Below are 23,493 nucleotides of genomic sequence, written 5' to 3'. Positions count from 1 at the left end.
AAAAAATAAATAAATAAATAAATAAAAATAGATGTTAATAATTGTTTTTACATGTAGGGAAAAAATTTAATTCTAAATAAATGAAAAAAAAGAATAGGGATGGGGGGGGCCTCACTCAAGGTGCAGTAGGGAAACAACCAGGAGATAGGAAAAGTAAGGATGAATTTTAATCTGCACCAGGAGAGTGCTACACACACCATTATTATTATTATTATAACAACAATGACAACGAATTTAAAATTCAGGAAAAAATACAAAAAATAAAAGTGATCAGAGAGGCCCAAAAAAGTAAACAAGATGGGGGCAGCTAGGTGGCGCAGTGGATAAAGCACTGGCCCTGTATTCAGGAGGACCTGAGTTCAAATCTAGCCTCAGACACTTGACACTTACTAGCTGTGACCTTGGGCAAGTTACTTAACCTTCATTGCCCCACATAAATAAACAAACAAATAAATAAATAAATAATTTTTTTTAAGGAGTAAACAAGATGTAGATAGAGCACCGGCCCTGGAGTCAGGAGGACCTGGGTTCAAATCCGGCCTCAGACACTTAACACTTACTAGCTGTGTGACCCTGGGCAAGTCACTTAAACCCCCAATTGCCTCACTAAAAAAAAAAAAAAAGTAAACAAGATGTCCTGACATTCTTTTGCTAAGGTTAATACATTTTAAAATAAATTATAGTTTTGAATTTATGGTTTTGTCTATACTATTTTTTTAATGTTTTTTTTTTTTGTTAATAGTTGCTAAGTTATAAAGAGAGCTGACCTCAAAGCCAGTAAGACCTGCATTCAAATTATGCTTCTGACATACTGGCTGTGTGGTCCTTGACTAGTCATTTAACTTCTCAGGGTTCTAGGGCAGGGCTTCTTTAACTTTTTCCACTCTTGACTTCTTTTTGCCCAAGAAATTTTATACAACCTTGGGGTATATAGGTATATAAAATAGGTATGCAAATCAAACATTTACTGCCAAATTTTTCACAAACCCCACATTGTTATTTGACCTCATATGAGGTCATGACCCACAGTTTTAAAAAGCTTTGCCCTAGAGAACTCTCTAAGACTGTAAATTGTTAGTAGCAGTAGTTTCTGCATTTGGGAGTCCTCTATACCAATGAAATTACAGGTTGAATCCCTATCCCTAATAAGGAATAATAAAAATTTATCAAAATGAAATATTATTTTAATAATATTAAACATGGGATTCAAACTACTTCAACTCTCCATATCCCTATCTCAGAAACATTACCAACTTTCTCAACAAATACTTGCTGAAAAAGTGAGGCTAATAAATTCTAGATGAGGAATTCACTCAGGAGCTTAAACCCGAAGTAGGAAATATAAAGCATCCAATCATAAAAATGACTTTGAAAATATTGCACTTGAAAGTGCCAGAACAGAAGAAATAGGACTGAATATTAGTAAAAATTATTAGACTATAATTTTCACATATACTTTTAATTTCCTAGTTTAGAACTAAGTCCTCTCTGTATTTAAGACTGATACTATGGGGGCAGCTAGATGGCACAGTGGATAGAGCACCGGCCCTGGATTCAGGAGTTCCTGAGTTCAAATCCGGCCTCAGACACTTGACACTTACTGGCTGTGTGACCCTGGGCAAGTCACTTAACCCCCATTGCCCCACAAAAAAAATAATAATAACAAATTAATTAATTAATTTTTTAAAAATAACAAAAAAAAAAAGACTGATACTATGTTTAAAAAAAAAAAAGTAAAACAGTCAATCTAAAGGAAATCTCTGACATGTGGCAAAGAATAACAATGCAAAAAAAATCTAAGGGAAATTATTCACCATATCCTAAAGAAGTTGACATGCCTTTGACATTTTCATCGTTTTTTACACAGACTTAGCCAAAATCAAATAAATTTGTAGAAGTATTTGTGATTCAAAGTTACTGATTTCTGCATCAAATATAGGTTTGGTTAAAAAGAAATGCTTCCTTCTTAATTCTGTATCTTAAGAATGGCAATAAAATTTAAATAGAGAATTATACTAGCTTGAAGAAATAAAAACATTAAACTCACCAACATCTTTCTTTTGTAGTGCTCTCTTCTTTCTGTCAGAAAGCCACTGAAAGAAAATTGATTTTCTCATAACTACTATGTTATACAAAAGTGAAAGACAGCTAATAACCACCTGCCCCCCCCCCAGCACATTTTAAACTTTATATAATACAGAACCTCATTTTTGGAAGAAATTTTTAAAAATTATAACCAAAGTGATTAAGTTCCACTAAACTCCTCATAGGGTGGTGTCAATGATCAAAACAGAAGCTCTGATAGATTCTAACAAGCTGAAAGGTTTTCAGTACAGTGCCAATCTAAGTAAATTCCAAAGAAGTATACATCATCAGAAAGTTGGCCCACAGGTAATGAATTATTAGTCCAAAATTCATTAAATCATCTAAGACGTGGAAATATTACAATCAGTTTTGGTGTAAGGAGTACCTTCGATGATACAATCATTAATCTTGTGATGTACTGAAAAAATATGACTATTTTCTTTGGCAATACAATTAGGATCACAGATTTAAATCTAGAAGGAAGTTCAGAGTACTATCCCCTTCCATTTTACAGCTGAAGAAACCAAGCCTCAAGAAGGTTACATAATTTGCTTAAAAGAAACATGAGCTAGTAAGTAGTGGATCCAGGCAGAATTTGAACAAAGGTCCTCAGACTCTTTCCATGGTACCATGTTACCTTTATTATGAGACAAATCAAATAAAATAATTCAGAGTTTTAGTAAATTAATAAGTGAACACAATAAAATCGGTCTGTTACCCAAAAAAGTCTTATGCCAAATTCCTTGTTGCTATTTGAAGCCAACACAGTAGTCCTATTCTAAGTGCCATGAACAAATAAGGGAGCACAGCAGTCAATTTGAGGATACTTTGAATAAATTTTTAAAATAGTGAGTTCCCTTTTAATAACAACAGTTTATGGACCTTGTTTTTAGTATCCTGTCTAACAACTTCAATTCTGCATAATTCACCAGTAAATTTCAATGAAGTAAACATGTTGCTGCTCCCAACAATCTAATGGTACCACTCACTACTTTTAAGCTTTTGAGTTTAATCTGTAACTTTCTTGTTCCCACACTATCAGTTTTCCAATCTAAAACTCATATTATTCTTCATTCATTTTCTATGATTTGCCTTAGGCAGCAAAACTTGAAAATGGAAGGCTAAGGTTTCTATACATTTCTCAATTGTCAAAATATCCTCTTGAATTAACAAACTATAAGCGGGGCAGCTAGATGGCGCAGTGGTTAAAGCACCGGCCCTGGATTCAGGAGTACCTGAGTTCAAATGCGGCCTCAGACACTTGACACTTACTAGCTGTGTGACCCTGGGCAAGTCACTTAACCCCAATTGCCTCACTAAAAAAACAAAAACAAAAACAAAAACAAACTATAAGCTTCTCCAATAACAACTCATTCAGGAGTTTCCATACAAAATTACTGTACTCCAGAAACATGCACATATATGTATGTGTATATCTATCTATATATCTATATATGTGTGGGTGGATGGATGGATGGATGGTCAGACATTTGGATATAGATAAGCATAAGTTCAGTACAACAAATTGACAGACCTGAATATCAGTCTACAAGAAGTCAAAAAGGTTCACTGACAATACAGAATTGAAAGCTGTCACTAAATTGTAATAGCTAGGCACTGTACAGGTCAATGATAGTTGATATGGACCAGGTAGAGAACACAACTAGTTCAAAAACTATAATGGCTTATTCCTACTATTTTTTTAAAAAGAGAGAGATGCTGCACTACAAAGTAACAATGTTAAAATGACTGACAGAGAGTTTACCCAAGACAAAACAAGAATCCTCTGGAGTTAGTGAATATACTGACACCACTATTGAAAAACACCTGAATAATAACTAGAATTTTGCAGGCATGGGACTTGTAATAAAACTCATAGCATCACTTAAATTGTGTCAGATACAGAGAACAACAGGATCTCCAATTAACTAACACATGAAGTGAACAGGAATAACAACACAAGTATAGGAAATAATAAACCAAAAACACTATCAACTACAACGCATAATGATATATCGGTGATTAAAAGATTGAATTGGGCAATCTAAATCTGGGCTGGAATAATCTTTTTGGCCTTTAAAGCAATGAGGCAAAATAGTAAATATATAACTCACAAAGGTAACAGACAGTAACTAGGATTACCTAGAATCGTGTAATTTCATAAGTGAAACATATCTAAAAGGCAAAGTGGTCCTTTGATTTGATGAGTTATACGGCCTTTTTCACCTTTAAATCCACTCATCAATAAATAAATATTATTGAAGTCAACTAAAAAAAGAAAACACTCTCTATTTTTTAAAAATAAGATCTGTTACCACTCACAGTGAAATGAGCATCAATTCAACAATTCATACATTTATCCTTTCCAATAAGCTTTCAAAAGTGCTTTCTTTTAAAGCAAACCAGAAATGCCCCCCAAAAGTCACGATTCAAAATCAAAGAATCCAAGAGGTAGAAGGCATCTCAGAAGCCACCTAGTCAAACCCATACCTAAGCAGGAATCCCCTCTAAAACGTCCCTACAGGTGGTAGTTATTCGGCCGGTTTGAACACCTCCAGTGAAAGGATCCTCACTATCTCCCGAGAGAGCCCATCCCACCTGTGGAAAGCTCTCTAATTATTTTACGTTTATCTCTATCTTCTCTTCACAAATATTCCATTCCCAGTTCAGCACTAGCTGTGCCACCTTGGACAAATCACAACTTTTCTGAGGCTCAGTTTCACCTCTAATGTGGGCATGAACTGGATGATCTCTAAGTTCCCTTCCAGCACTCTGATCCAAGCAGGAAGTACATACGAGCTCTCTGGTCTACACAAGAAAGGACCTCTTCTTTCTGATGATGCCCCAAAGATGCTGGGTCTATGGAGCCCACAGGACCCTGACTGCCCCCGGGAAGGTAAGAGATGAGATGCGGGTGCTGGGAAAGCATGAGGAAGGGACACGGCGTACCCACGGAGTGCCGGGGAACCTGGGAGGAGGGCACGAAACTCACCTCAGGGAGGGATTTGCCGCAGCTTAAGCTGTAAATCTTCACCTCGTTGAGGCTAGAGACCTGCATGGTTGGCTCCTTCCACCCGAGCCTCCAGCATGCAAGTCTGAAACTTCTTACCCTAGCCCACGAGCTGCGACGGTGGGCGCATTCCTATGACGCACATCCGTCCTCGGGAGCCAGCGAGCGGAAGCGGAGAGTTGTTGCTATAGGAATAGAGAAGGCGGAGAAAACTAAGAAAAATACTTCCTCCCCCACCCTGCTCTTCGTGTTTCCTAGAACGCGCATGCGGAGTCGTTAGCCTATGTCGTTAGCCTATGGGCTTTGTATGCTAACGTTCTCCAGGTGGTTACCTCTAGTTTGACGCTCTCCTTTTTTCTGCAGTAGTGGACCCCAGGCGTCTGGACCCTGTAAAGATGGGGTTGTCTATCCCGAGTTAAAGATATAGGACGGGGGCAGCTAGAGGGCACAGTGGATAGAGCACCGGCCCTGGAGTCAGGAGTACCTGAGTTCAAATCCGGCCTCAGACAATTAACACTTACTAGCTGTGTGACCCTGGGCAAGTCACTTAACCCCAGTTGCCTCACTAAAAAAAAAAACCAAAAGATATAGAACCCCTAAAAAAAGGGGGTCGAGCGAGGCCAGTCACTTAACTGTAGAAATAGCAGGGTTTGGACTGTGAACACGGTTAGCTTTTGCTGTTATCTCCGAAAGCTCCACAGTTCCTGATCCTAGGGCCCCTTTTAGCCCTGACGTTCTGTGTTCTAAAGCCTCCCTCCCCAGGTCTAACATCCTGTGTCCTTAAGTGAATGTTTGATAGCATTGGGGATACAAGAAAGGGAGAAAACAGTATCTGTGTCCTTTCCTCCTGAAGTTTACATTCTTTTCCCCCCAGTTTTTTTTTAATTATAAAGCTTTTATGTTTTTTCCCCGCCACCGTCCCCCACCTCCCTATTGAAAAAAAGAGAAGAATAACCCTTCTAAAATATGCAGTCGGAGAAAATATCCACATTGGCTAATTTCCTAAAATATGTCTCTGTGCATCTTGAGACCTCACCTGTATGTCGGGGCAGGTAGTGATGTAGGAGGCAAAAAGGGGTTAATAGAAAAACCTAAGATCCAAGCTTTAATTCAGATATTAGCTCCAAAAGGGAGTTAGATCCCATTTAATAGATAACTTACCAGGTTCTCATACGCACAGTGACCGGTATCCATAACTAAAGGACAAGGGGTCAGGTCAAAATAACAATAAAGGAAATGACATGGCTATAGAAATTCTAAAGAAAACTGATTATATTTTTAAACTAACCATGGGAATCAGAAAGAGACATGTGCAGAAAAGGCCAAATTTGTCCCCAGATTTACCTTATGACGAGTAAACCCCCAAAACACACCTCCACTAAAAAAGGTACCCGCCTCAGGGGTTGGCTTAGGACCCCAGGAATTCCAAATTAGGATAAACCCTCCCTTGTAACACCCCTAGGTGGAGAATATGATAATGAGTAGGACAGGCCCTCCCTTGTACCTCCCCAAGGTGGTGATTATTATAATGAGATGGATAATCAATTTATCTATACTATAAATATAACAGTCTTTTCTTTCACTATTCCAGAGATACCTTTCCACTATTCTGGTTCTCTCCCTGTGGTCACTCACAGTATTGCAATAAAACTTGGGGAAACTGAGTCACTGAGTCTTGTAATTCTTTTGGATGACTCACAATCAATTTGACCCCAAATTCCAGCCCACATCAGATAGCATGCTTACTCACAGGTGCTCTGGAATCGTAGTTGGTCATTGCATTTGTCAGAGTTCTGAAGATCTTTTAAAGTTGTTTGTCTTTACAATGTTGTTATTATATAAGTTGTTCTCTTGGTTCTACTCATTAAACTCTAAATCAAGAAACATATCCTAATGGGAAAGACAAATATGTACATATTCATATAATACTATGTATGATATTAGTATAGCTACTCTGTATATATACACATGTATACATGTGCATGTATGTATACACACACATATATACATATATGTAAATATATAAAAAACTTTTACAGTTTGGTCACAATTGTGTCTTCTGGCACCAAGTAAACAAGTCTAAATCCATTCAGGTGGCAGACTTCCAATACTTGAAGACAACTATCATGACCCCACCTAAGCCTTCTCTTCGCTGGCTCATAATCCCATTTCCTTTGACCTTCCTTATATGGCATGGACTTTAATCTTTACCATCATGATCATCCTTCGGGGGTACCTGATCTTGTCAATGGACCTCCTGAAATGACGTGACCAAAACAAAACTCAGTACCTAGGTATGGTATGACCAGGACAGAGAGTAGTAGAACTAACACCTTCCTCGCTTTAGATGCTAAACATATAGTTCAGCCTAAGATCAAATCAAGCAGCTACTTGATGCAGTGAATAGTGTCAGGCCTAGAGTCAGGAAGACTCAACTTCTGAGTTCAAATCTGGCCTCAAAACACTTACTAATTGTGGGACCCTGGACAAGTCACTTAACCCTTTTGGCCTCAGTTTTCCTCATCTGTAAAATGAGCTAGAGAAGGACATGGCACATCACTCCACTATCTTTACAAAGAAACCCCAAATGGGATCACAGAAAGTCAGACATAAATGAAAACAAACTGAAAAAACAGCAACAAGATCACATAAGGGTTTTGTTTTGGAGGTAGAAAAGGGGACTTTGCAATCCATAAAACTCCTAGGGTTGTGTTGTTGTTTAAAGTATGAACTATTTTCTAGTCATGTTTTCTCTAGGTAGATGCATTTGATTCTTTGCTACCAAGTACAGGACTTAACATTTATCCCTATGAATTTAATGAAATTCACCAAACATTTACTAGTACTTGCTAGGCTCAAGAGCTGTGTAAAGTCTGGAAATATAAATACAGCCTTTGCCTTCAAGTAGTTTATATTCTACTGGGAGATATAACATTTACAGAAATAAGTAGGGGCAGCTAGGGTGTTGCAGTGGATAGAGCAACCGGCCCTGGATTCAGGAGGACCTGAGTTCAAATCCGACCTCGGACACTTAACAAATTACTAGTTGTGTGACCCTAGGCAAGTCACTTAACCCCAATTGCCTCACCAAAAAAAAAAAAAAGGGAACTCAAAACTATAAATAAAAATGTTAAAAAAAAAAAAAAGAAAGAAGTAGATGCAAGGTAACTTGAGTAGGGGGCTAACCAACAATCAGAGTGATTAAAGAAGGCTCCATTAGGCATAAGGGTCCTAGTACAGTAAATATAATGTTAACTTTGGAGTTTTCAAGATTGAATTTGAATCTTCCCTCAAATATTTACTATGTGACTTTGGCCATGTCACTTAAGCTCTCTTGGCTTCAGTTCCAAATCTATAAAATGGAGATAATAAAAGCACTAACTGGGGCGGCTAGGTGGCACAGTGGATAAAGCACCAGCCCTGAATTCAGGAGTACCTGAGTTCAAATCCGGCCTCAGACACTTAACACTAGCTGTGTGACCCTGGGCAAGTCACTTAACCCCAATTGCCTCATTAAAAAAAAAAAATAAAAGCACTTGCTTCTCAGAGTTGGAAGGATCAAATGAAACAATATAGGTTGAAAAAAGCTACGCAGACCTGAAAGGCTATATAAGTCCTAGCTAGTAGATGGCATCTAAGTTGAGTTTTGAAGGAACATAATGATTTTGAAAGCAGAAATAAGTAAGGGGTGAATTCCAGATATGTGAATATATGAGAAAAGTGGGAAATAGAATGATATATCACAGGAATAGCTTGTATCTGGCTAGGCTCCTCTGGCTAAAGCGAGAGCCTACTGAAAAGGGGACTTACTTACATCCATCAGATTCCAAGCTTTAAGTTACCAAAAGGCATTAGAACTACTAGACATGGGGCAGCTAGGTGGCACAGTGGATAAAGCACTGGCCTTGGATTCAGGAGGACCCGAGGTCAAATCCAGCCTCAGGCACTTGACACTTACTAGTTGTGTGACCCTGGGCAAGTCACTTAACCCTCATTGCCCTGCAAAAACAAAAAAACAAACAAAAACAAAGAACTACTAGACACCAAATTACTAATATCAAAAATGAAAGGAGTGAGCTCACAACCAATGAAAACGAAATAAAGGCAATTGTTAGAAACTATTTTGTCCAATTATCTGCCAATAAATTTGACAATATAAATGAAATTGATGAATATCTACAAAAATATAAATTACCCAAATTAACAGAAGAAGAAATAAAATACTTAAATAACACAATTTTTCAAAAAGAAATTGAACAAGCCATCAATGAACTTCTTAAAAAAAATCCCCAGGACCAGATCGATTTGCAAGGGAATTCCTCCCAAGCATTTAAGGAACAATTAAACTCAATACTATATAAACTATTGAGAAAATAAGTGGAATACTACCAAATTCCTTTTATGAGACAAATATGGTGCTCATACCCAAACCAGGAAGAGCCAAAACAGAGAAAGAAAATTGTAGACAAATTTCCCTAATGAATATCGTTGCCAAAATTTTAAAATAAAATTCTAGCAAAGTAATCACAGCAATATATCACAAGGATAATATACTATGATCAGGAGAGATTTATACCAGGAATGCAGGGCTGGTTCAATATTAGAAAACAATCAGCATAATTGGACCCATATCAATAATAAAACCAACAGAAATCATATGATTATCTCAATAGATACAGAAATAAACCTTTGACAAAATACAGCACCCATTCCTATTTAAAAACACTAGAGAACAGGGCAGACAGGTGGCTCACTGGATAGAGCACTGGCCCTGGATTCAGGAGGACCTGAGTTCAAATCCAGCCTCAGACCCTTGACACTTACTAGCTGTGTGGACTCTGGGCAATCACTTAACCCCAATTGCCTCACCAAAAAAAAAAACCACCACAAACCACTAGAGAGCATAGGAATAAATGGAGCTCACCTCAAAATGATAAAGAATATTCATCTAAAACTATCAGTGAGAACTATCTGTAATGGAGATAAGCTAGAAGCCCTCCCAATACAATCAGGGTGAACAAGGGAATGCCCATTATCACCTCTGTTTTTCTAATATTGTATCAGAAATTTTAGCTATAGAAATATGAGAAGAAAAAAGAAGTTAAAAGAATTGGAATAGATAAAGGGTAAACAAAACTATCAGGTGTGGTTACAATCTAATTAACTTAAGTAGGCTAATCAGCAAAATCACCTCTCACTAAATTCAATCAGTTTAGAATAATCTCCAGGTAGGGCCTTTGAGTTTCTGCCAAATCCTATTACTTTCTCACAGATGAAAGGTGTGCAATATTCAGTGCTTGTATTCCCTTGCCTCTCTATCAAGAGGAAGAAGGTATGTGCTACTTTATCTGTTCTCCCGTGATGTAGCTTGGTCACTGTAATTAAGCTGAATTCAGTTGATTCTTAGTATTGTTTTATTTTACATCACTGTAGTTATTATGTATGTTATTGTCCTGTTCTGCTTTCTTTACTTTATATTAATTCAAAAAAGTATTCTTACATTTCTTTGAATATCTTATTTTTTTATCTCTTATGGTTCCGATAATATTTTATTACATTCATATAGGATATTTGTTTGACCATTTTCCATTTCTTTCCCCAGGTTTTTGCTACCACAAAAGTATAACAATGGATATTTTTTGGTGGGCATGGACCTTTTTTTTCTGTTTTTGACATTCATAAGGTATCTGCCTAGTAGTGACCTAACTAGTCAAAGATGTGAATGATTTGGCAACTTTTTTCCCCCCCACACAATTCCTATTGTTTTGTCGTTGTTGTTGTTGTTGTTGTTTTCTGCATTAGTCATGTTATGAAAGAAGAATCAGAACAAAAGGGAAAAACCAAAAAAAGTAGAAATAGTATGGTTCGATCTGCATCCAGATTCCACAGTTCTTTTTTTTTTTTTTTTTTTTTGGTGAGGCAATTGGGGTTAAGTGACTGGGCTCAGGGTCACACAGCTTGTAAGTGTCAAGGGGGTCTGAGGCTGGATTTAAACTCAGGTCCTCCTGAATCCAGGGCCAGTGCTCTATCCACTGGCACCACCTAGCTGCCCCACACAGTTCTTTTTGAATATTCTCTCTGGCTCCCAGACAGGCCCCACAATTATATTTCTCTAGGACTTTATGGCCCTCTGATTACTAGCTAGGCCTATAGAGACATCTTTTTCTCCTGCTCAGACTTTCACAAACAACTACCAGAGAAGCTTGCTGTGTTGGTTGATTTTGTTCAACTTGGTAACTCTCTTACAAGGATATGCTTAGAAGATGAGATGTATTTGGAAATTATGTGACAGAACACTGCTCTAATTTTAGACATCATCATAATCACCTTGGCTAATATATGTATGTATACACACATATTTGTGTATGGGTAGTTAAAACTGTGCTAAGCACTTTGTAATTATCTCATCTGATCCTCACAAAAACCCTGTGAAGTAAGTGCTATTATTATCCCTATTTTCCAGATAAGAAAACTGAAGCAAACAGAGGTTAAATGACTTGCCCCGGGTCTCACAGATAGTGTCTGAGATCAAATTTGAGCTCCTGTCTTCCTGACTCCACACCTAGTGCCTTATCCACTGTAACAACTTAACTGCTCCTAAAAATAGTTAGAAAAAAAATAGAAGCCCACTTGCTCAACAACTCTTGGCAATATTAGCATTGTTCATGGACAGCTTATTACATTCTGGCTCCTTGGAATGAGAGAGAAGGGCTAATAATGTATTCTTTTCCCCCTACCCATTACCCCAGCTCCCACTATAACAATGGGTCTTAAAAGGAGCCAATGACTGCAACCCTTAAGACTATAATTTCTTTTTAATCTTTATATTCCTGGTGGTTAGCACAATGGCCTTGACTAAACAAATATTTGTTCATTTGCATTGAATTGATGGACCATGGACTGTATTGAGGAGACAGCTCTCTGTTATTACAAGTCATGCTCCACTTGATGTCGATCTGGCTTGTTCCTTAAAAAGGATGGCTGGAGGGGCAGCTAGGTGGCGCAGTGATAGAGCACCGGCCCTGAAGTCAGGAGTACCTGAGTTCAAATCCGGCCTCAGACACTTAAAAACTTACTAACTGTGTGACCCTGGGCAAGTCACTTAACCCCAATTGCCTCACTAAAACAAAAACAAAACAAAAAACAACAACAACAACAAAAAAGGATGGCTGGAATATCACTGTGCTATAAAAAACATATGTAATAAAGTATAGAGAAGCATGAAAAGACTTATATGATCTGATACAAAATGAAGTAAACAGAAATAGGAAAACAATATATATGATAACTAAGTCAATGTACCTGGGGCTGGGGGTGGAACCCAATAACAACAGCAACCAAATAATCAAAGTCAAATTCTGTGGATTATAATGACCAAGTTTGGCTGGTCCCAAAGAATACATTTGAGAAGAAACTTCTCCCTGTCTTCCTTTACAGAAATGGGAAACCAAGGGTGTGTGATATTTCATATAATGTTGGATTTTTTTTATATATAGATTAGTTTTTTGAAATGTTTTTCCTTTCCCATATATTTTAGCATAAGGGGCAGTTCTCTAGAAAGGAGTGGGAAGAGGTATACAGTAGGAAATGTAAATGACATAACAAAATATAACAACTATTTTTAAAGGGATGGCAACTCAAAATTTAATTAACTCAAATCAAATATGCACAGAATTTGGAATGCATAAGGAGCAATTTTATCTCTTGATGAAAGGTAGAAAAGAGAAGGCTAGAGGGATGTTAGCAATGAGAAAGGTAACATGAATGTGGCTTTCTTACATGTGACCTGACCAAACCAGAAGCAGTAAAAAGCATATAGGGAAGGCCCACACAAAACTTCCTCTCTCTCTTTAGACTCACTTTCAATCCAGTTGCAACATTTTGATTTGTCTTGCATATTCTTTCTCTCTGGCTGTGAGTTTGATCCACAACCACATTTCCCTCAGACTCTGGTTTTCTTTCAGATTCTGGCTACTTGTCAGGCTTATAAAGGTATCTCCCTCTTATAACCTGGGGCTTAAGCCTATTTGTATAAGATTTCTTATTAGTGCAGAATGAACTTCATACACAAGGAGCAGAATTAGTAAGAGCTTGAAAGAAGATAACCTCTTGGTCTTCTGTTTTCCATCTTCAAGAGAGAACATTTGAGGTTCCAGGCTCTCCTCATGGAGAAGTTCCTGAAGGAAGAAAAAGATTCCAGGAAGAAACCAATATATAGAGGAGCTAGAGGCTTCAGGTGTCTTATTTCCCATTGTATTATACTAGAGACCAAAGAATTTCTCCTTGTGTGAGATCAGGGATTCTCTTTATCTTTCTGTTGAACAGAGATATCTCATTCCCAGTAGGAAAACTCATTTACCTATATTTGCTTGGTATATTAAAATCTGTCAAACTCTTCTGATTTCTGCTTGTTCTCACCTTGAATGAGTTTATTTGTTATTTACTATGTGTGATGATATTTGTGTAGCTTGGAACACTCCTTCCCCATTAAAGGGATAGTGATATAGTTTAGAACTAAAAATAATTCCTCCTAGACAAATACTAGTTAGCAGGGCAGTAAGAAATAATTCTAGCCTAGTACCCCTTCTCTAAGGATAGCAGACTAACCAGCATCAAGGTCCCAAACCCCCTGCTCTTCTCTTGACAGGAATCAAAGTCTTCCTTGGAGAAGAGTGGGCTAAGGATATCCTAGAGGTATCTATTCATGCCTCTTTGTGAGCCACATTTAGACAAACCCATGTAGATACACATAATCTATATGACTAAGACACACATGTATACTTATTATCTCCCATGCGACTAGGTTATATCTTTATCTCTCTGTGTGTTCACTCCAGGTTTTGTTCAGTCATTTTCAGTCGTGTCTAACTCTTTATGACCCCATTTGGGGTTTTCTTAGAAAAGATACTGGTTTGCTATTTCCTTTCCTTGATCATTTTACATATGAAGAAACTGAGGCAAACAGGGCTAAATGACTTACATAGGATCCTATAGTTAGGAAGTGTCTGAAGCTGGATTTGAATTTAGGTCCTTCTTACTCCAGGGTCAGCACTCTATCTACTAGACCATTTATCTGCCCCTCCAGATTAGCAACCTGAAACCACATTAATATTTTGTTATTCCCAGAGACTGGGCCACCTTTCAGTCTCTCTATTTCTCTTTTATCTCTCTCTCTCTTTTTTTTTTAATCATTGAGTTAGAGTAAAGGGCTGGTACAACATAAACTAAAGGCCTTTTATCATCTCCACTGCCCTTCTCTGAAGCTCTCCAGTTTATCAAAATCCCCCTAAACTATGGAGTCCAGAACTGAGTACAGTACCACATATGGAGTATGTTAAGGGCTAAAATTCTAGCTACTCTGTCTAAAATATCTAATGAGTGGTCACCAATAAATTATAAGCTTCAGCAAGAGTTAGGCTTTTAAGCATTTATTAAGGAGAATAAGAATTTGGTAAAGAGAGAGAAAGGCCTACATTCATCTATCTATTAAAGGGAGAGCACGTTTCTAGCTCCGTTCTCCGCCAGAGTCCCCAGGAAAGAGAGAGAGAATCAGAGCGCCAGCTCCCCCTTCCTCCTCCCACCAGCAAATGTCGCTTCCTGACGCCAAAGAAAAGACGCATGTTCTTGCCCTCAAAGACCTTCCTTTCATGGCGGAACTTTTCTACAGTAAGTCTCCAGCAGGTGGTGTCATTCCAATTGTTACAAGTATTAGACCTAGACCTGGGTGTTGCAGTTCAGGAAGAACATTGATAAGCTAGAACGTGTCCAGAGGAGGACAACTGGTATTTTGAAAGTCATTGAGACCATGTTTTATGAGAATCAAGTTGAAGAAACCAGAGATTTTTAGCCGGAAGAAGAGAATACCTTCCAGTTAGGAAGGAAGGGGGTAAAAGAGGAGAATATGAGAGCTGATTTCAAGTATTTGAAGGGCTGTCATGTGGAAGAGGGATCAAGCTTGTTCTGTTTGTGTCCAAAAAGCAGAACCAAGAACAATGGATGTGGCAAAAGGGCAAATTTAGGCTTGATGTCAGTCGGCTAATAGTCAATAAACAGGCACTTACTAAATGCTTTCTATATGTCAAACACATAAGTATTGGGATTACAAAGCAAGTAGAAAACACAAACGTAGTTCCTGCTCTTAAAGAACTCAAATTTTAATGGAAATTACAGCATGAAAATAAGTATGTGTATACACAGTCTAAGTAGTGTAGATGGAAGGTAATCTAAAAGGAAAGGACTCCAGGGTGGTGGAAGAAGGACCTTCTGCAGAATGTGGGACTAGAGCCCAACCTTGAAGGAAGCCGAGAGAGCTCGGAGGTAGAGTGTGGTGTGTGAACATCCCTAACATGGGAGACGTCCAGTGCAAATGAATCATGCCGGGAGATGGAATGTCTAGTGTGAGGAATGTTCGGGTAGGCCATTGTCACTGCATCATAGAGCGTCAGTCACCAAGGCATTTATTGAACACTTACTATGTGCCCTAAACTCTAGAAATTAAAAAAAACACAGTATCTGCTTTCACGGAGCTCACATCTAACAAGGGAGACAATATACAAACCACTATATATACACAAATTATAGACAGGATAAATGAGAGACAATCAACATATTACCAATTAGCATTAAGGGAGAATCAAGAAAGGTTTCTTGGAGAAGGTAAAATTTTAACTGGGACTTAAAGGAAGCCAGGAAGACCAGGAGACAGAGATGAAGAGAGAGAGAGAACTCCTGGCATGGGGACAGCCAGTGAAAATGCCCATTATTGGGGGGCAGCTAGGTGACGCAGTGGATAAAGCACCTGCCCTGGATTCAGGAGGACCTGAGTTCAAATCCAGCCTCAAACACTTGATGAGTACTAGCTGTGTGACCCTGGGCAAGTCACTTAACCCTTGTTGCCCCACAAGAAAAAAAAGAAAAGAAAATGCCCATTATCCCCCCTGCAAAAAAAAAAAATTCCCATTATCCAGAGAGGGAGTATCTTGGGTGAGAAACAGCAAGCAGACCATTGTCACTGGGTCTCAAAGGTATAAGAAGACTGGAAAGGTCGGGATAGGGAAGGCAGATATTGAAGGGCTTTAAAAGCAAAATAGGGGATATGTTGGATGTGGCAGGTAATAGGGAGCCACTGGAGTTTATCAACAAGGGGAATGTCATGGTGAGAGCTTTAGGAAGATCAATTTAACAACTGTGTTAGAAGTGGGGAGGTGACTAAGAAAGAGAGACTAAAAGGATAAGGAAGAGGACAGGCTGTGAAGTGCTTTACATGCCAAACAGGAAAGTTTCTATTTGATTCCAAAACTAATAGGGAATCTCTGGAGTTTATTAAATAGGAAGAACATGGTCTGCTTTAGGAAGATCACTTTGGCAGGGGATTGGAGTGAGTAGAAACTCAAAGCAGAGAAACCAATTAGAAGGCTATCATAATCCTTCAGATGGCAATGAGAACCTGTACAAGGGTGGTAACTATATGTGTGGAGAGTAATGCCTGTGTGTGAGTGATGTTGTGAAGGCAAAAATGTCAAAATTTGACAGTATATTTGATCTATGGAATGAGTATGAGTGAGGTTGAGTCTAAAATTGTGACCATGGTTGATTTAAAGGATGATGGTGGGGCAGCTAGGTGGCTCAATGGATAGAGCACCGGCCCTGGATTCAGGAGGACCTGACTTCAAATCCGGCCTCAGACCCTTGACACTTACTAGCTGTGTGACCCTGGGCAAGTCACTTAACCCCCATTGCCCCGCAAAAAAAAAAAAGGAATGGGGGAGGGGCAGCTAGGTGATAAAGTGGATAGAGCACTGGTCCTGGAGTCAGGAGGGCCTGAGTTCAAATCCGACCTCAGACACTTATTAGCTGTGTCACTCTAGGAAAGTCACTTAACCCTGATTGCTTCCCCCCCCAAAAAAAAGAGTGGGGGAGAAATAGCATGTTTATAGGCAGCAAGGAAAGAGATAGTAAGTAGGGAAGGGCAGACCCAGAGGGAGGTGGGTTCCCCTCCTTGGAGGTTTTCAAGCAGAGGGTGGATAACCAGTTGTCAGGTGTGTTACAGTGAGGATTCTTTCCCCAGTTTGTGTTGGACTATATGACTGTTGAGATCTCTTCCAGCTCTAAATTTCTGTGATTCTATAAGCTTATGTTAAGAAAACCCAACAGCACCCAGTAGAGGTATTGATTGTCAGTCTGATTCCATCTTCTTTGCAGGATATGAGAACTTCTCTGTGTCTGTAGCTGCATGGAGTGTGATGGAGAAGTTACTGAGGGTGGCAGTGGGAACTCCTCAGTTTAAGGAAATTCAGGAGAAACTAAAGGAATAAAACTTCCTATGTACCAATGCAGCAGCATGTGCAGGAATGATAAATTGTCTTTGTCTAATTCAACACCCTATTGTGTAAGTGGTATGGGCCCCTAGATTCTTGAGTTTTTAAGTCTATCTTGGAACAATCTTGGACTGATTCATCTCTCTGGTTGGCAGATACAGCTACTGAACTTGGGTTTTGCTCTGGACATTCTTTTTTGCCTGGCTCTTTTAATTCCTAAACATGTATCTCCAGTGTCTGCTTAATTTTAATGTAATTGCCTGTGAAATTCCCAGTGAAAAACTCTTCCTCACTTCCATGAGCTATGAAAACCACATGGCCATAGATCCTGTGGGAGGGAAACAGTACAGTTTGTATCTCTAGTGTTGTTCTTTATATTATCAATTGTTTTATCTGGTTTTGCTATGCTTATTTGTTTGTGTAACCTTTATGTTAGAGTCTTTCACATGACACATGAGGCCCAATTATGATTTGCAAGATCATAAATTTAAAGCCAGAAGAGACCTGAGTGACCACATAGCCCCACCCTCATCATTTTGAAGGTTTAGAAACCCAGGCCAAGAGTGCTGAAAGGACCTGACCCAGGTCCTGGAGGTAACAGTAGTCAGAGTCAACTCCAAACCTAATCCTCTTTCCAACAAACCATGAAGACTTTCTGGCTTATTGCCCCAACCCTGAAAATACAAGAAACTCAATATCTGTCAAAACCTTCCTTTGTAACGTCATGGACTCAGGGAATACAGTGCTTACTTTCATGGTGGGGGAAAAATAATTCAAGGAAATTGTCAGTGCCTTATCAATAAGCAATATTCCCCAAAGATCTGCATAGCTGGGTACTTAGAGCAATACACTAGAAAGGACTCCCGGTAAGTGTTGCCTCCCTATATGTAGGCCACCGCAGTTCTTCACAGCTCCCAGCTGGCAGTGGTTGTCTCTCTAACAGTTCTTTGAAATTCTCAGCCTGTATTGCCAGTCTATTTCTGTCCTCCAACCTTGTAGGTATTCCATATCATTGTACCTGTAGGTCTCATCACCTCCCAGCAGGTGGCACACCTAGCCAGAAAGAAAGTCTCACTCCAATCCTAGGGTGTCTCCTGCAGCAGTCACATTTTTTGAATCCTTACATTTCTTTAAAGAATCCTTTATTATGTGTTTCGGGGTGTGTAGCACATTCACATATATATATGTATACATATATCTGTAATACATACACATATGTAAACACACATGCAATAAAGAATCATTTATTGTAAATATGTGTACATCTATACAATAATATAGTCTTGTGGTAATATATCATACATAGTATCCGTATAACATATGGCATGTATAATGTGTGTGTATAAATACACACATGATATGTATACACCAAGATACTGCTCTAGTCAATAAAGGATATTTCGAAAAGGGAAAAAAAAAGGGGGGGGATTTAAATATGAAAAACTAACAGGGTAGGAAACTAAATTTCAAAGGATTCTGATCATAGTCAATAAAGAATCCTTTAGGGGCAGCTAGGTGGCTCAGTGGATAGAACACCAGCCCTGGAGTCAGGAGGACCTGAGTCCAAATCTGGCCTCAGACACTTAACACTTACTAGCTGTGTGACCCTAGGCAAGTCACTTAACCCCAATTGCCTCACCAAAAAAAAAAAAAAAAAAAGGAATCCTTTAAATAGGAGAATAATTAATGAAAAATAAAGGATCCTTTTCATATATCTGTAAATATATTTATCTGGTCAATAAAAGATCTTTAAATAATAAAAGGATTAAATTTAAAACAACAAATCCTATATAAGCGTATGGGACCATGATATTTAACCATAAACACTGGGGCAGCTAGATGGCGCAGTGGATAGAGCACCGGCCCTGGATTCAGGAGGACCTGAGTTCAAATAGGACCTCAGACACTTGACACCTACTAGCTGTGTGACCCTGGGCAAGTCACTTAACCCTAATTGCCTCACCAAAAAACAAACAAATAAACATAAGCACCATGGCAATGGCTACATTACTTGGCCAGGGTATAATACCTAATAAGTGTCTGAAGCAGGATTTGTACTCCTCTTCCTGCCTCTAGGTCCAGCACTCTATCCACTATGCCATCAACCTACCCCAGTATGTAGCAGCTACTCATTATGTTTATGACCCATTCTGTCTTGTTAATATATTAAACAAGAAAACTGGTATTCATAAGACACGTGTGTGTCTTTTTTGTATCTGTATCTCCAATGACTGGTACATAGCATGCACTTAATAAATATTTACTGACAATTACAAGTTAATGTTGGGCAGCTAGATGGTGCAGTGGTTAAAGCACCGGCCTTGGATTCAGGAGTACCTGAGTTCAAATCTGGCCTCAGACACTTGACACTTACTAGCTGTGTGACCCTGGGCAAGTCACTTAACCCCCATTGCCTAAAAAAAATATATATATATATATATATATATAAAAAGTTAATGTTAACTAGAACCTATCGATGTTAGGGAGTACACCAAAAGGGAAGAGCATGAATTAGAGTTGAAAAAAATCCCAAACCCTAAGTTACTCCTAGACCTCTAAGGGAAGCAGTAGTAATTATCCATTGGGTAATCTGATCTGCTAGTCTAGCATGAGTTGAGAGAATTAGTCCAAAGTAGATGCTACATCTCTAAAATGGAGATTTATAATAGCATTTAACTCACAGTCTTATTCTGAGGATCAAATGAGATTATATTTACAAAGTACTATGCAAAACTTAAAGCCTTATGAAAGTGTCAGTTATTATTATCCTAAAGCCCATAACAGGTCAAAGAAAGAGTGTACACAAAATTGTTTTCATAAGAAAAACACATTTCTATATTTCAAAACACTTTGCTCCCTGGGATAAGGACTAACTATTTGACAATAACTGCTGAGGAAATTAACAGAAATTAGGGTTAGGGGGCAGCTAGGTGGCTCAGTGGATAAAGCACAGTCCCTGGATTCAGGAGTACCTGAGTTCAAATCCAGACTCAGACACTTGACACTTACTAGCTGTGTGACCCTGGGCAAGTAACTTAACCCTCATTGCCCCACTAAGAAAGAAAGAAAGAAAGAAAGAAAGAAAGAAAGAAAGAAAGAAAGGAAGGAAGGAAGGAAGGAAGGAAGGAAGGAAGGAAGGAAGGAAGGAAGGAAGGAAGGAAGGAAGGAAGGAAGGAAGGAAGGAAGGAAGGAAGGAAGGAAGGAAGGAAGGAAGGAAGGAAGGAAGGAAGAAATTAGGGTTAGACCAATATTCACCCGAAATAGCACAATAAACTCCAAATGGGTAGATAGAGAAATAGACAGATAGATTGATTGATCTATAAAAGATCATACCATAAATAAAATTAGAGGAGTAGGGAAGGAGAATATTTTTGCATAAAGGAACTGTTTTTGACAAACAGGGCTAGAGAATTATCACAGGAGATGAAACACGTGAGAAAAGGGTAGTTGTCACCTCTCAATGAAGATATAAACAGTCAATCATACTCCTCCTGACCTGTTTGTAGGACAAAGGTCTCAGATCCCCTTCTCCCTCTCTGGCTAACAAAATCACATGGTTCAAGGAGCCCTGGTATCAATAAGGTCCACTCCCTGAATTGTGTCCATATAAGGAAGAATAAGGTCCACTCCTGAGTTATGCCCATATAAGGAAGAACTGATTAGGGATGGGAATACTGCGTTCTAATTAGCTAGTTTTTGCACATAGATTGTAACCCTTGAATAATTGGACCAATGATGAAAAAGAGGAAGGTCCATTCACCTTAAGGACTAGGGTTTAAAACAGGGCCTGCAAGCCCCCTTTCTTTGCACCCACTTGCTGCACACTAGGGTGCCTCCTAATGAGAAGGAAATAAAAGAACCTTTGTCACATGGCTGCTGAGTTCCCAAGAATTATTGAGAAGAGATTGTTTTCCTTCACAAAACAGGTACTTTTGATTATATAAAATTAAAAAACTTTTAATAAACAAAATCAATATAGTTAAAATTAGAAATGCAATAATTAACTGATAAAATATTTGCTACAAGTTTTCCTTATGAGGTCTGATATCCAATATATATGGGGAACTTACTCAAATACATGGGAATAAGAGCAGTTCCATAATAGATAGACACAAGGGTTTTGAGGAGATAATTCTCAAAAGAAGAAAAGCAAATTCTCAACAGTAAATGAAAAGATAATCCCAATCAATAGAAATAAGAGAAATACAAATTAAAACTTCCCAGCTATCTTCTCACCATGCTGCCTATATTCTGGCCATTAGACTCATCTCTACTCCTACCCCATCTACTCTACCAACATTACAACCTTGGGCTCCATCCCTGGGTCCCACAGCTCCGAAGTTTTGTCAGGAACTAGACTTCTATGCCACTTCTCAGTCATGTCAACACCATTCCTCCATAAGTATCCCCTCCTCTTTCTAGCTACCCTTTTTGAGCTGTCTTCTCATTAGAATGTAGGCTCCTTGAGGAGGTAACTGTCTTACTTGCTTATATTTGCATCTCCATTGCTTAGTACCATACCTCTAACACTGGAATATAATAAGCTCTCTCTCTCCCCGGCTCTCCGCCGGCTCTCCCCCGCTCTCCCTCTCTCGCTCCCTCTCTCTCTCCCTCTCTCTCGCTCTCTCTCGCTCTCAATCGCTCTGCTCTCTCCCTGCTCTCTCTCGCTCCCCCGCTCCCCCGCTCTCTCTCCCTTTCCCTCCCTCTCCCGCTCTGCTCTCTCGGCTCTTGCCCCTCTCCCCCTCTCCTCTCTCCTCTCTCTTTCTGGAATTAAGGATAGGGGAAGGAGGGGCAGCTAGGTGGCCCAGTGGATAAAGCACCGGCCCTGGATTCAGGAGTACCTGAGTTCAAATCCGGCCTCTGACACTTGACACTTACTAGCTGTGTGACCCTGGGCAAGTCACTTAATCCCCACTGCCCCGCAAAAAAAAAAAAAAAAAAAAAGGATAGGGGAAGGAAAATCGAGTGGAAGTTTGTAATGTAACTACAGGTGTCTGGTGACCATTTAGAGGGGGCACAGAAGCAGTATCATATCAGTCAACAAGCACTTATTAAACCTCTACCATGTGCTAGACACTATGCAAGACTTCAAGGATAAACAGACAAAAGTCAAACCGTTCTTGCCCTGGAGGAGTTTAGATTCCACTGGATAAAACAACAGGTGTTTATACATATACACACACACACACACACACACACATGCACATGTATATGTACTCGTATATATGCACATACACATACCCACAAAACAACTACATGGTAATTTCATGCTTCCCCCAAAAGCATCAGTGGGGGTATGAAGTGGAGGGAGGAAATCAAGAAGGCATTGTGTAGAGGTGGCACTTTGGGACAACTTTGATAAATGACAGTGAGGAGAAAGTGCATTTCAAGTATGGGGGAGATACTGTGCAAATTTACAGACAAGAGACTGAATGTCTCATGAAACAGCAAGGAGATCAGTCTGGCTTTAGTAATGAGTGAATGTAGAGGAGTAATATTTATAATATGGCTGGAAAAGTATTTTGAGCCAAGCTATGAAGGACTTTAAATGTTAAGCAGATGTAAGAAATGATGAGCAGGAGTTCAGAGAAACCTGGAGGGTCTTGTGTGAGCTGATGATCAGTGAGATGAGCAGAACCAAAAGAACATTGTACACAGTATCATCAACATTAAGTGTTGATCTATTGTGATGGACCAATGCAATGGCACAAAAGAGTTCCAGGGAACTTGTGATGAAAGAGGATCTCCAAATCAAAAAAAAAAAAAAAGAACTTCGGAGTATAGATGCTGAATGAACCATACTATTTCTTTTGTTTTCGATGCTGTTGTTTTTTTCTATTTCGAGGTTTTTCATCATTGCTCTGATTTTTTCTCTTATAACATGACTAATGCAGAAATATGTTTAATGTTATTATGTATATATATATATAACCTATATCAGATTACCTGCTGTCTTGGGGGGGGGGGAGGAAGGGGAGGGAGGGAGAAAAATCTGAAATTGTAAAGCTTTTATAAACAAAAGTTGAGAACTATCTTTACATGTAATGGAAAAAAAATACTTTATTAATTTTTAAAAAATGT

The 23,493-nt window shown here is 38.9% G+C and overlaps 1 protein-coding gene across 1 annotated transcript in view; it reads right to left on the bottom strand.

The window, feature by feature from the left end:
• The window catches only part of NOL10 (nucleolar protein 10), a 105,062-nt gene extending 99,852 nt beyond the window's left edge, over positions 1–5,210 (bottom strand). Inside the window, 2 exon segments of the mRNA XM_043984843.1 lie at positions 2,048–2,093; positions 5,078–5,210. Of these exon segments, the coding sequence (XP_043840778.1) occupies positions 2,048–2,093; positions 5,078–5,143 (112 nt within the window). The 5' untranslated portion in view covers positions 5,144–5,210.
• Positions 5,211–23,493: the final 18,283 nt, after the last annotated feature.

Source organism: Dromiciops gliroides, chromosome 2 (genome assembly GCF_019393635.1).
Source record: "Dromiciops gliroides isolate mDroGli1 chromosome 2, mDroGli1.pri, whole genome shotgun sequence".
Classification (NCBI taxonomy): Eukaryota; Metazoa; Chordata; class Mammalia; order Microbiotheria; family Microbiotheriidae; genus Dromiciops; species Dromiciops gliroides.
Note: the sequence above shows the minus strand (reverse complement) of the source record. Positions and strands in the feature narration are given on the sequence as shown.